The 14,898-nt window shown below is 42.5% G+C and overlaps 1 protein-coding gene across 2 annotated transcripts in view; it reads right to left on the minus strand.

Moving 5' to 3' along the window:
- The window catches only part of PDE7B (phosphodiesterase 7B), a 191,233-nt gene that overhangs the window by 5,133 nt on the left and 171,202 nt on the right, over positions 1–14,898 (minus strand). For both annotated transcript variants that reach the window (XM_068398103.1, XM_068398094.1), the window contains 4 exons: positions 10,158–10,249; positions 8,931–9,075; positions 6,844–6,940; positions 372–452 (listed from right to left, as the gene is read on the minus strand). In XM_068398103.1, coding sequence (XP_068254204.1) covers positions 372–452; positions 6,844–6,940; positions 8,931–9,075; positions 10,158–10,249 — 415 coding nt within the window. The remainder of the gene's footprint in view (positions 1–371; positions 453–6,843; positions 6,941–8,930; positions 9,076–10,157; positions 10,250–14,898) is intronic.

Below are 14,898 nucleotides of genomic sequence, written 5' to 3' on the forward strand. Positions count from 1 at the left end.
AGATGTGGCTCTATCTGTGTGTGCAACAGTAAAATCTCTGAGAGACAGCATCCTTCTCTGAGGAGATTTGAGACCAGAAAGTAACCGGTGTGTAATCACATGTGTTGGCTGCGATTTTTCTCTGCAGATATTAGAATGACCCCTTTTTTCCCTAGGCAATGACTCCTTTGTCTTTCTATTGAATATTTGGCTTGGATAGGTTTCTTTTTGAACACTTTTATTTAGAATGTGAATCGTTGACTCTTATGGTACCTACAGTTCTTACTGTTAAAACAACTAGACTGGGGGTGGAGGGGGGGAGAAAAGTTTCTCTTTGAGCTTGTGCCATACTGAGATAAAGACGGAGGGAAGAGAATGAAACTAATACTTACCGATCTGTATGCTTGGTATTGTATCCTTCTGCTGATTACAAAGGGGGCTTATTTCCAGTTCAAATTTTTGTTCCAGGTCACCTGCAAAAAGAAGAGAAAATAATTTGCTGCCACTTATATCTCTTCTCCATACCTATGTCAGACTCTTACAGTGACTGCAACTATGTGAATTTGAGCAGCTGAAATCTTGCACAGCTGATGACTCTGTTAAATGTCTAAATACCTTCATTTTTTGGACTTTGTTTTAGGTATCAGAGAAACTGAGGATGCATACAAAGAAAAATCTCTCTAAGGAAAGGTGACTTCTGAATGAACGTTAAATTTGAGCACTTACATGTTCTGGACACCTTAATTTTTAAAATAGATTCTCTCACATGAGAGATTTTTAGGACAATCTAGTTCATTTACTCAGTGTTCAAGTATCTTCCTATGACAAAAATGCAGAATATGTATTTTAGAAGAAACGCATCTCCATTAGTACTGTAGAGTAAGTTGCTTGTGGAAATGGCAGCGTGATGGAGCCTGGCAGTCCGCAGTTGTGTCTGCACTAACAAACTAGTAAGGGACAGAGCATGGGCTTGGGCAACATGTGTCCATGTGTCAAGAGCTATGGAGTTCAAGTTATAAATGTGGAAAAAAGATTACATTAGAAGTTTGTCTTATTATTGTGGTGTAGCTGGGTATCAGGGCTATGCCTGTGCTGCTACACTGAACTTACATCACTAATTCCCTGAGTAGTCCAGAAGTCCCCAGAGAGTCATCTGCACAGGACTGACTTGAGACAGCAGGCAGACTTAAAACAAAGTGGTTGACTGAACTCCTAGCCACCTTCATATCAGAGTATTTGACTAATTGGAGCAGGAGGTCTCTAGGTGCAAACACGTGATTCCTGCAGACAGCTCCTGCTGTGACTGGCCCTGGGGTCTGTTTCAAATTATTGAAGAACAACCTGGCTGGGGGATCTGCTCACTCCAGATGCCACCTCGGACTGCTCCTGATGCAGAATTGACCAAATTTGGCATCAAGAAGATGCTTATAAACAGTAGAAACTATTCCTGTAGATGCAGAAATGGTCACACAAGAAAGTTGTCAGTATATAGCTAGGACAGGAGATGTTTTTTATGTAGTTGAAGGTAATCAATAGCAATGATCATGCATACGCTGGCATCGTCACAGAGGACCTACAGGCATTTAAGAATTCAGCAGAAGAACAGCTCAGGGAGTCTCATTCACCTGTTGCCATCCAGACAACAATCACTTGCCCTGCTGGAGAGACTGCATTTCCCCATGCAAGCAATTACTCCACGCAAAGACTGCTGCAAATGAGTTAGGTTTTGGGTTTGTTTGGGTTTTTTTTAAAACAAACACTCTGTCTGTGAGTGCAACATATTCATCCTTTGTGATTGTTAGCCTTCTCTGAGACATGGCCACGGTACAGTCTTGGTTACTGCATGATGTACAGGACCTTTCCTGTCTTCAGTATGGGAGGGAAGTGAGACTAACTGTGTGCAAGCTAAGATGTGCCACTTGCCCTCAGACGGTAATATTTCATCCATTTGATTTACTAATAAGGATGTAGTGAGGGCTGGTTATGCCAAACTTTCCCGTAAGACAGACCTGCTAGATCAAAATGCTGTATTCAACCCATAAAGAAACATTTTGCTTTAAATCCACTGTTTTTGTTTAAAAGCTCTTTTCTCCCCACTAACAGACAGTTTTGACTTAAATGCTATTGTGCTACTCAGGCTCTACAGCTTCATATAAAATACCATGTGCATTTTTAAGCCTTGCCTTCCTTCTCTCTGCAGTATGCAGTTTCTTCTTAAATGTGAAGGGAATATTTTCAGTTTTAATTACTTAGAAAGTATCAGGGAAACATTTTTAGCTTCACGATCAAAAGAAAGAATTCAGCAAGACTGAGACAAAATAAGTTTGTCATGTTTACAAAAGTGCAGTTTGACTGTCCTCCTCTTCTCCTCTACCCCCTCAAAAAATTTTTGACTGAAAAAAAGAGTGTCTAACTCCAGTGATGTCCCCTCTATAGGTATTCTGAGTTCAAAATGGTTGATCTGTCTGGCTCAAAGTGTATCAACATCTTCCTTGTCTTTCACGAGTCATTTAATTGACAAAAATAAGATTTTCCTTTACATGGTAAGAACTTGAATGATGGTCAATTCTGTTTCAAGTTGCTATGTTTCAAGTAACTGCACAAATTAGTTGCTGAGAACTTTCATAATGGGCAAAACCTTCCAAGCAATTTGAGAACCTCACCAGAGAAAACGATCATTGATGTTGCTTCAACATTAGTCATTTTCTTGAAACTGTTTCTTGCCAGCTCCAGTTTTATATAAACAAACCAAGCTGCATTACTTACCCTGTGTTCCTAATCAACTTTTAAAACATCTGAGAACAAGCTGAATTATTTTTCTAGGAAAGGTTCGTGTTAGGAGCTGCTGTAGGCATCAGGTGCTCCCTGAAACGTACCTGAGTTGTGTATTTTATTTGCTAATGATGTAGTGTTGTGCTGGTTTTGCTGGGATAAAGTTAATATTCTTCATAGTGGCTGGATTTTGGAGCTATGTTTTGGATTTTGTGCTTAGTGTTGATATCACAGGGATGTTTTCATTGCTGCTGAGCAGTGCTGACACAGAGTCAAGGCCCTTTTCTGCTCCTCACACCACCCCACCAGTGAGTAGGTGGGGGTGCGCAAGAAGGTGGGAGGGTACACAGCTGGGACAGCTGACCCCAACTGACCAAAGGGACATTCCATACCAATTGACATCATGCTCAGCATGTAAAGCTGAAGGGGAAGAAGAAGGAAGGGGGGTACGGTTGGAGTGATGGCATTTTGTCTTCCCAAGTAACCATTAGACGTGACAGAGCCCTGTTTTCCCAGAGATGGCCTGAACACCCGCCGGCCCATGGGAAGCAGTGAATGAATTCCTCGTTTTGCTTTGCTTGTGTGCGCGGCTTTCGCTTTACCTGTTAAACTGTCTTTATCACAACCCACGAATTTTCTCACTTTTACCCGATTCTCTCCCTGATCCCATCAGGATTAGTGAGCGAGCAGCTGTGTGGGGCTTAGTTTGCCAGCCGGGGTTAAACCACAACTGTCCTTTTTGGTGCCCAACATGGGGCTTGAACGATCTGAGATAACGACAGATTTGACTGGAATGTGCTAGATCGAATTTATAGCTGTTATCACTGTTCAGCTATTAATTGATAGGCTCCTGTGCTTGCCATGGGGCTTGCTTGCCTCACTGTATGTTAGAGTCAAGTGCTCGTTAGTGGCTGCGTTTTGCTTTCGGTGCTTGCTGTAGTGCTGTACTGCCTATCATCATCTTATTCTGCTGTGCCTGGGAACATGTTGATAACAGCAATGGCCATGTGCCTGGGCTGGTAGATGGCCAGGGCATCGCTGCTGTTTCTGTGCTGCTGTACTGAACAGGCTGGAGCTCCGGTGTGAACTCGAGTCCGCAGGGACTGTGACCTGTGGATGAGTCCATGCAGAAGCAGGGCACCCCGAAGCGTCTGTAGCTGTGGATAAATCCACGCCAGAGCAGGTATATCTTGAAGTGTCTGTGGCTGTTGTCATATCTGTGCTGCAGCAGGAACATCTCTGAAGGCATTGTGGCCCAAGGGTTAAGTCCACACTGGAGAAGGTACACCTTGAAGCATCTGTGGCTAAGTCCATGCTGCAGCAGGTACACCTTGAAGCATCAGTGGCTGTGCATAAGGTCACACTGGAGCACCTCAAAGTGCGTGGCCATGGATAAGCCCACTACACAGCAGGTACACCCCTGGAGGGACTGCAGCCATAGGTAAGGCCATGTTGGAACAGGTTCACTCCTGAACGGACTGACTGTGGGTAAGGCCATGCTGGACCAGGTATATCTCTGAAGGCATTGTGGCCTATAGATTAGGCCATGCTGGAACAGGTGCACCTCAAAGTGCCTGTGGCTGTGGATAAGTCTATGCCGCAGCAGGTATATCCCTGGAGAGACTGTGGCTCATAGATAAGGCTCCACTTGGAACAGGTACACCCCTAAGGGACTGCAGGCCGTGGGTAAGTCCAAGCTGGAGCAAGGGCAAGGGGAGGAGTTCATTGCAATGTTAAACCCGATGGTCTGGTCCAAATGGACCAACGGTGGAGACTGAAATGGAAATATCTTTAAATTGTTGTAACCCATGATTTGAGCTGCATGTTATAGGAATTAATATAGCAGGAACCACCTAAACCAATGGAGGACAAACCTTACAAGAATGGAAGTGCAGCAGTGACCTGACCTGAGCTGGCTTTGGTGCCCAATAACTCCACCCCAACACACCAACTCTCCTGGCCTGAGTGACCGCCATAACAGATGGAGCCCAAAGTCATGGATTAAATGGACTCAATGGACATTTTATGGACATTTGTGGACTTTTTACGGGCATTTTACAGAGGTGGTCCATAGGGAATGATATCTGTGTGTTATATCAAAGGGTAGGAAGGTGAGTGGCGGTTAATGAGGATGTATTGGATAGTATGGGACCTGAGCATGATGTAAATGGTATGGAATAAGGGGTGGAGAATGTGCTGGTTTTGGCTAGGACAGAGTTAATTTTCTTCCTAATAGCTAGTATGGGGCTGTGTTTTGGATTTGTGCTGAAAACAGTGTTGATAACACAGGGATGTTTTCATTACCGCTGAGCAGTGCTTACGCAGAGTCAAGGCCTTTTCTGCTTCTTACAGCACCCCACCAGTGAGGAGGATGGGGGTGCACATGAAGTTGGGAGGGGACACAGCCAGGACAGCTGACCCCAACTGACCAAAGGGATATCCCACACCATATGACACCATGCTCAGAGTGTAAAGCTGGGGAGGGAGCGCAGAAAAGAAGGAAGGGGGGACGTTTGGACTGATGGCATTTGTCTTCCCAAGTAACCGATACGTGTGATGGAGCCCTGCTTTCCTGGAGATGGCTGCACACCTGCCTGCCGATGGGAAGGAGTGAATGAATTCCTTGTTTTGCTCTGCCTGCGCGCATGGCTTTTGCTTTGCCTGTTAAACTGTCTTTATCTCAACCCACGAGTTTTCTCACTTTTGCCCTTCTGATTCTTTCCCTGATCCCACTGGGGGGAGAGAGCAAGTGGCTGTGTGGGGCTTAGTTGCTGGCTGGGGTTAAACCATGACAAGTGTAGATGCACCAGATGACTGAAAGATCAGGATCTGACTGTCTATTAAAATGGCATTAGAAATGTTTGATACAAAAAATGTTGAAACTTTGTATGCGTTCCAGAAGGAAGATTAAACAAGGCGCTAATTGTGGTATTATCATCTGCCTCATCTATAGTTAAAAATCAAAACATGAGCGCTTTGGTTTTCAAATGTTAAACTTAGTGACAAAAAATACCTTCAAGCCCCAGCATTTCGTGTAAGGGGGTAGAAAGGTCTGCAATAACATTTTAAAGCGGTAATATATATAAATATTAGATGTAGGGTATTGATTATGCCTTGACTATGCCTCTGACTAAATAAACCTGCATCTGGCAAGTTGCTTATGTAGCTTCAAAAGCATCAAAGTTAAGGACATTTCACCAGCTTAAGCTGACACTGGCTGAAAATTAACTTGCTGACCTGTTTGTCCTTGTTATGGACTAATGGTACTAGGTACCAGCTCAAATGTGGCTTAACTTGTAATGCAGAATTTTAAATTTAAAATGAGAACTTCATTGTGTGCCCTTCCAGTGTTTGTACCACTTGCCTTCAGCTCTCAGGATGCTCCCAACAAAGCACTTAGCAGTGATTAAACTCTGCTGCACCCTGTGTTGTAGCACAGCGTGACCTTGCCGATGCAGACAGAGCCAAATGGTGTAATTACTGTGTTGAAAAAAAAAAACCTGCCCAACTGCACTCTCTGCAGGGGTTTGAAAACATTTGCAATAGGTCCTAGCTGAGCTTTGGCTTGCCTACTTTGGCCCTTTCAACAGCATTAGAAGAGCTCAGTGTGCTGGGAACCGTGTTTGAACCCTTTCTCTGCATTTGTGTGCATAAGAATGTGTCATATTTGGGAAACAGCGAGGGTAAGGCTCCCATTGGAGTTGTAGTGGGAGTGTGAAAAGCGAGATAAAACACAGTGGACTTTGGTGCAGTGTAGCCCTGGCACCATTCCAGCTCAGAAGAGCTGATGGTGACTGGAGGGTTCTCAGAGAAGAATCCAGCCATGGTCTCTCCAGCTGAATTCAAGCGCTGAGGCACAGCAGAGCCCTCCCTCCTGCCTGACGCTGCTACAGGAGCAGCAAGGGCAAAGAAATACTTGCTGCTCTTCTATCCCTTCCCACTTTTGAAATGAGGCAGAGTCTCTCTTCAATGGCTTGTTCCTGAGGGAGATTTCAAGGCAAACTGGGTAGGCTGAATGCTACCTCTGTCTCGCCACACAAAAAGCCTGGAAAGCAGAGGTGAAAGGGGACCACCACGTGCGAAAGGGCTGACCTTGCCGGTAAAACTCTTCGCAGACCCGTTCGCTCCACTGTTTGCTCAGATCCCAGAGCCGGCAAGGGTTGCAAATGTCAGCGCACTTGAGTGCAATCTGAAAGCAAAGAAGAAAAGTAGTGGTGAGAAAAGAAGTTACTGTCTAGCGGTGCTTCAGCAGTAAATCTGCAGTCATGAAACTCCTGGGCCTCACCAGTGATGTAAGACTACCTTTTAGAGACTCAGCCTCACCCAAATATGCCTTTTGAGGAAAGAGCATTTATTTAAGCTGCAAACAAAACTTTCATTCAGCCCTCCGCTTCACCGTAGTGAGAACAAGAGGAGGGCCAAATTCCAAGGCTGCAAAGTCTTTTGGATATTCCTTGAAAGGAATAAGCCAACAAAAGCCTCACGCTGGCTCCTGCTGACTATCTGGCTCAGCATCCATGGCTTATGACAAGGAAGGGAAGAGCCAAGCTGGTGCATTTGGGCATCATTTCTCTGCGGTCTCAGTGAGTGACCTTGCATCTCACTTCAATTACACTTCATCTTAATGTCTGCATATTTTTGTTTACAAAGCTAAGCACAGGGCCCTCCACACTGCCCCTGGCTTGGTTTCACTTAGCTAGCTAGTACTTTTAAGTGCTTTGCAGGGGAAGGAGTAAAGGAAGGCAAGAGTTTTTTAAAATCAAGTAACTGCTTCAGAAAAGTAAACCAAGTCTGTCTGTCTTACTGCCTTGGAACAAGATGTCATGTGCCTCATTTCTTCACAGATTGAACACAGTCGGTTAGCTTGATAGAGGTCAGAAATCATTCTGGCACCCAGGAGGAAAACGTAAGTAATATTTCCCATATAAATTCAGGCCTGTGAACTTGAGGAGGTAAGTCTCCAAGTCACTTTTCTCTCTGGATTAAATTGATTAGCCTTAATGTTACTGTCTATTTAAAAGGACATTTCAAACATCCTTTAACTTATCCCAACCAATCAAGACTTCTTGATTTTTTTTTTTCTTTTCTTCCACAACTAATCCACCAGATAAGTAAATCTCACCATGTCTGTGCCCTGGTTCATATCTTCAAGAAAGTGCGTAAGAAACTTTTTGCCATAGGCGAGATCTGTAATCCTTCTGCCTTTGGCATTTGCACAACTTTCTTGCCTAATTTGAAATATGATAAACCCATCACCCTGCCCTGCATGGTCCATGCAGGAATCTGACAGAAGACCATGTTTGCTGGAGGACAGGCAAGCAGATTACTACCTTTCCCATGCTGCTGAAGGGGGAAGAATTAACAGATCAGCACTTCCCTTCTTGCAGCTGTCACCTTTCCTTGTAACCTCGACAAAGTGATAACATGTAGATGTTTCTTTTATAAATAGTAATGATTACTTAAACTCCTTTATGTATTTAGGAGTGAAATTAATGCCATTTCTCCAGAGAAGCATGTATATGCAGCTACTTTAATCACGGTAATGTTTTAATAGGTAGAGGTTTATTCTGAAGAGCCTGTTAATGACTGCAGCTTAGCAGGAAGAACCAGTTTGAATCTATCGGATTTTGAAATAAAGTGTGGTTTCTTCATTAGCTGGGCAGATCCACTCAAGAAGCACCTGCTGCCACAGCAACAGCTGTCTCTGCAGAGGCAGTTTCCGAACATCCATCACAGGAACAGGACTTGGGCACCCGATGTCAGGCTGCCTTGGAAAGAACACTGACAAGGGGGCTCTCCTGCATGGCGCCAGAAAATAACACCAGTGAAGTGACATTTGACAGAAGAGGGACTATAATCAAAGCATTACCTGACAAGAGAAGCAGTAGTCTGGAAATAAAATAATTAATAGCTTATCTTCATTTCTCAGCATTTGACACTCTCCTGTGTCTGTTGCGTTCACAGCTTTTTAACTCAAGGAAATTACATAAGGAAATACTGGAGGCACCTAATGCTTGCCTGACATGCCAGCTGGCAGAAAGAAAGTGTTTATAGTGATAGGTAAGGAGATGCTGATGTCCAGACACACTATCCTATGCTATTCTAACACATACTAGGAAATACTGTGATTTGAAAAATGAATAAAAAAGCGATAGTGGAAAAATATTTTTTCAAGTTACCTGAAGCATAAAATGTCTGTCTTGTGCATCCTCCAACCTCAAATCCTGATTGTCAAGGTGAGATTTCAGACGGATCAAAAACTCATTCTGCCTGTTGATGTCTGTTGCTAAGATCAGGGAGCCCAACTGCTGCTCGATGTCCTGTCTGCAATTAAGGAAAATAAACCCCCTTCAGTATGGAACCATTGAACGTTAATAGCTCAAAAGAACTTGCTATGGGATCATAGCTAGCATAAAGCTTCCTCTTTCTTTATGGATCCCATCTGATCTGTTTGCTCAGTCTCTGCTGGGGTTTGCAGGGTACAACTGCTCTAGCTGCCTAAATGGGTTCAGAAGGAATCAATAATGTAGAAGAAAAATGCTTGTTGGCATAGGTCATTCTGAAAGCTTCTGAAAAGTGATAGGAAACTAAAAAAAAACCCCAAAAAACAAACCAGCACGATGCATCTAGAAAAATGCTCACATCTTCAGCTGCTCACAGCTGGGTGGTAAATACTGCAACTCTGAAGTTGTAGCTGAAGTTGTGAAGGCCTGAAGTCCTTTAAAGTATGACTGAAGTTGTTGGTCTTATGCAAAGGATTTCTGGGGGGATATGGAGCTTATTGCTTACAGGTAACTTGTTTATAATATTCTTGGTAAGGTCACCTGTGATTAAAACTTAGTATTGCAGGCTGTTCATTGGCTCAATCTCCACTCCTTGGTGGGAGTAACACTGCACAAAACCAGAAGGTAAAAAGTTAGCATCAACTTGGCCAAGGTGCTCATGTTGCTGGGTTTTTTTTTTTGCTTCATCCAAAAAGACGGTGAAGACTGAACCACACCTCCTCAGTCAGGTGTGGAAGTCCTGAGCAGTCTCGATGCTACTCGCTAACTCCTCCATTTTTCTCTCTATTTATGTCATGCTTTTTAATCACTAAATCCTTCTGTACTTGGTTGGTGCTTTGTAAAACAAAAATTGCCAACAATGGATCTGAAAAGGTCCATTCCTGCTGGGACTCCCAGTGTTTCCAGAGCTGACAGAGGCCATTCCTGTGCTGCAGATGTGGCAAAGTCTTAGAAAATACTTTTGCTGTATAGCTTTGTCTCATGATTTCATACTGGCACCAAGAGAGGGCAGGAAGTTCAGCCTACTCTGAAGCCTGGGCCTCTTTGTCAGCCTCCTTTTAAGAAGAGTGATGTAAGCCATGGACTAGTTTCAGTGACGCACTTCCTCCAGCGGACACTTACGTCACCTCCTTGGGCAGATGGGCGAGGAGCCGTGACTCTCGAAGCATGCCTATCGTAGATCGCCAGTGGTGATTTTCTAGCACTGAAACATTCTAGGGAGGAATAAAAGGAATAAATTCAAGGATTAGGCAGGTATCCATGGTACAGATACAGATTTGCCATATCACATGATGCTTAGAGCTGGTTGGAAGTGCTGTAACGTGAGCCTAAAATGTGTGCTTTTTAGCCACCTTTTGGATTTGAGGAATTGGTCTGGATTTCTAGAGTTAAGGACCTTGTGCTTCTAGGTTTCCTACCTAAGGTCAGCCCTAGAGTCCTGTTGTTCTACAGTTTTTGAGTCCTGCTGTGAACAGAGGAGCTAATCTCATCTGAGTGGGAGGTAGCTTGCATTCTAAAAGTTTTATTAACAAATCGATTAAAGCATGAGTCCAAAATCATATTTTTACCTCCTACTGATCCCAGGTTGACTTCTCAGCTTCTACAGTTTGAATGCAGAGCAGACAAGAAAAAGAAAATTAAACTGCCAAATTTTCCTTGGAGTCAGGGAACTGGAAGCTGCCTGCAGCTGCTCAGTGAAAGCAAGAGGAGTATCGGTATCGCCGAGCACCTGCAGGCTTCAGCAACTTAGTCTGCAACAAATTTTGAGTCCTTTTTGTTTGTTTGCTTCTAACTAAGTGGAACCAAAGTTAGTTTGGAAAAAATTCCTAGGCAACAGAAACCCAGCTCTCTAGGTTGTCTGTAAATTACAACACATTGAGTATCTTGTGTCTGACGACTTTATATTACTGTCCTAACACACAATGCATTTGCCAATCATCACTCGTTTAGTTCACAGAGTACTTTCCGCCACTGAGCGCCTCAGAAACGTCACTTGTTCAGAAACCTCTAACACAATTCTTCTAATTCACAAAAGCACCTGCTTGCTGCACAGAAGCAGCCCAGCGGAGCACCCCTCCAGTGAATGGCACAGTCCTCAGTTATCCACAACAACGTGCACAGTGTGAATGAGATGACTGTCACCTAGCAACAGGGACACTCTCGGGGGAGTTTTGGTATCTGATCCCTGTTTTGGGCAGTTTATGGCTTTTGCAGTGGATGAGCACTAGATTAAAAAACCCCAAACACAACTAAACCTTTTGGGCAGGTAGCAGAGCAAGGACTGCACCCCATCACTGCCAACTGGGAAAACCAAAATCAGAATCCCTCTCTCCGGCCACTGTTAATCTCTGGGTCTCTTTTGCACAGTCCCACAGCTCTGAGGGGTAACTGCATTAGTGCTGCCTTTCCTGTTGGATGTGATGCACAGCTTCCACCTCTCCAAGAGGGGCTGAATAGTATTTTCTCCTTAAGGCTTCCCCATCCTCCTTTGTAATCCTGTCATATCTAATGACTGTTGAAACACTAAACCAAGATCTAATTTGCATTTTTATCATCTTGTCCATATTTTTCTTAAAATTTTGTGCCCAAAATTAGTTCAAAGGTGAGAGTGCAAATTGGATTGATTTCCTAGTACAGTATTTTCTGCAGTACATTCTGTTGCTTTTGAATTCACACAATCACTGATATGTTGCTTTGGTATTTCTTTGGGCTTGTTTTTGGGTTTTTTTTTGTTTCCCTAATAGAAATCATGGATACTGGGGGAAAAAACAAAACAAAACCAACCCCAAGATTTACCAACCATGCAAAGACTTTTCCTTGGAAGAGCTGACAGACTCAGAACTCAGGATCAGCTATGCAATATCTAAATCACTTTCGACAGCAATTCTGTTCATTAGCCAACTTACATATCCCTCTTCTCCTTTTGCCTAAATGCATCAGGATGGACTTTTGCAACCCTGCACTCTGACCAAGAAAAATAAGGGAATGTAAAAGGACATAAATTTTCTTTGCTTCTTTCACCTCCCTATTCTCAGGGCTGAATCCTGGTTCCAACAGTCACCCCAAATTCACAGGCTGCCATGTTCATACCCTAAGGTAAATTAGACAAACCCTGCCTGACTGTTGCCTTTGGCTTTTGGGAAGGCTTACACTCATTTAAGACAGTGCCTGTGTGCACAGTTCCTACAGCCCCGGTCTGACTGCACCCTTGAAACATCCGAACTGGGAAGATCCCCCTCAGAGCACCCTGTGCCCCTACGTCCCTTCCAGCACAGTGGCATTACTTGCTGGGAGGAGCTGCTTTAGGAGCACCTACCTCAACCGTGGAATTACACTCCATGGATGCAGTTGCTCTTTGGCCATGCTGAAGGTCAGCCAGAACAGGGCTGAGTGTTTAGGTATCCAAGAACTTCTCTTGCATCCAACTAATAGTTACTCAAAGGAAAAAGCAAACTTAGGTATCCATTCCAGAGTATTTCCACTTCTCTAAGTTTCTGCTCTTTGCCTGACGCTATAGGGAGAACTTAAACCAAAACTGCTGCACTGCCTAGCTTCCTACGCTTAAAGCAGGTGGAGGAGGGAAAAGGAAAGGTCAAGTTAACAAGCGACAACTGAACATGAACTCATATGACTCCCTTGTTAAATGCAAGCAGCCAGAACCCCTGAAGCTGCTGCCAACAATTAGCAGAGTCAGCTATTCCATCTAGGAACACTGTACTGCCTTATTAAGACTAATTGCCATGAGCTATCTATCTGATTGCCTAGGCTGGTGAAGAGAGAACCCATGCAGGGAAGTCTTATGTCCTGCATTGTAGACTGGGGTTCTCAGCTCTGATCTCCAGAGCTTGCTTCTCCTAACTCTTTATTTTTTAAAAAACTGAGTAACATAGGTTTGTTTTAAAGGCTGCATGCTAGGAAGACTCTGTCACATCTACTGCCGAAAACTAGTGGATTGTTGTAACACAGACTTCAGGACTGTGAGGAAAAAACCAGTTTTTTTTCACTTAGAGTATCACAAAATCTCCTATCTGTGACTTTCCTTGAGCCATTCAAACCACCACACTTGACATATGCATTTGGAAAAGAATAATAGTTTGAAGAGAAGAAGACTTGCTATTAACTAGGTGCAGAGAAAACTTCCAATTTTAATTCAGAGTGGAAGGCAATCTACATTTATTTCAATCTGGTCATCCATTCTTAGCCATTGAGCAATTGGTTTAATTACACAATGTTAAATACCTGAAAATGATAATTAGAAATGGTAATTTTAAGGAAGACTGTAAAGTAGAACTGTCATTGCTGATGCCCAAAACGTATTTTACTATTTCTAGTTTATACACATCTATCTTAAAGTTTTAAAGCATTCTCGCATAGATTTCTGAAACCTGTTTTGTACTACAGATGTTGTATGTGATCACTGCAGACTTCTAAACTATTACCCTTCATTTAAGAGCCAAAGACAGATCTCAACTCTCTGTTACTGAAGTTACAAAATAACATTTTTTAATATCAATGCTATTTGTTTTCTTAGGAAGTTCACAAATAATGTTCAGTAAAATGCAGTTTTTTTAAAGAAAAAGCAGTATGACTTTTTCTGGCGTTAGGTTTGATGTGGAGTTTTGGATAAATACAAGGCTGGATTGTATCAGGCTGAGCAACCTTGAACTGTATGCTGCTTTCAGTCAAAAGAAGCAGAAATAATGTTGGATAAGCTAAATGTATCAACCAGAATTTCAGTTATCAAGCAAGAATAAAACTTTTATTTCTCATTTTAATGGCCTATGAAAGTTAGAAGTGAAGTCTGCACCGCATAACAAGGAATGCTGTTGTGTTCCTCACAGGAGGCTAAGTGACCTCCAGGTCCCTAGTGTCACTTTTTACACTCTCAACTGTCTTTGTAATGCTAGAGACTTGAAGGAGGCACTTCTATTTTTGTGGAAAATTATGGTGCCTCACATGCAATAGACTCTTGTGGAAATTACCCTATAGATTCCAAAAAAACGTCTTGCATCGTAAAATATGGATTTAATTTGAAAATTAATATTGAAAATGAATATTGAAAGTTCTGAACTCCTTGGTGATGACACCTATCTTCCCCAAACACAATTCTGCTCATATATGCCCTTCAGAAGCTGTCAAACACTTTGTATCTTTGTCAAATGCTCTCATTTTGCATGACTGACCTCATTTTGCAAAATCTTTTTTTCCAGATGATTCAAATGTAAAGTTCTAATTTAAATTTACAAACAATCAAGGGCAAAAGAGATGCCATAAACAGATAACCCTAAGCCTCAGTTACTGCTATCTCAGTGACAGATGATTGATTGCCAACTATGTTAAAACTTACTTTTGTTTGATCATTTTTCTGATCAGTTCCAGCAGTTCTGTGCCTCTGCTATTTAAAAACCAAAAACCCTAGAACTTTTTTGTTTCAGTTTCAAGCACATGTTAAAGTACTAATCTTGAGAAGAATATAATTTATTGTTTTAAAGATAATTCACTGAATCTAGATTTTTAACTAAAAAAGTTTTCAGCCAAACTTTTTTCCCAGCATTGTTACTTTTATTGGCATTCATGTACTGTATGCTACTAAAATCTTTGGAAACAATCTGGGATCAATTTCAGACAAAATAATGTAAGTGAAACTTGCCAGTGAACATCCCTAAACAGGATACTTAAAAATCACATTTGCTATTGAAAGATAGCATTTGCTGTATTGACTGCCTTTTCTAACCAACATTTGAAAGTATATTCAAGCCCAGTTAGCTGAGCAGAAACCATCTCTCCAAGATAGTAATATTTTATTTTAGCTACATTTCTTTCAGATTAGCCTGAATTTTCCACCTAATTATACATTACTGTT

This window comes from Nyctibius grandis, chromosome 1, assembly GCF_013368605.1.
Source record: "Nyctibius grandis isolate bNycGra1 chromosome 1, bNycGra1.pri, whole genome shotgun sequence".
NCBI lineage: Eukaryota > Metazoa > Chordata > Aves > Nyctibiiformes > Nyctibiidae > Nyctibius > Nyctibius grandis.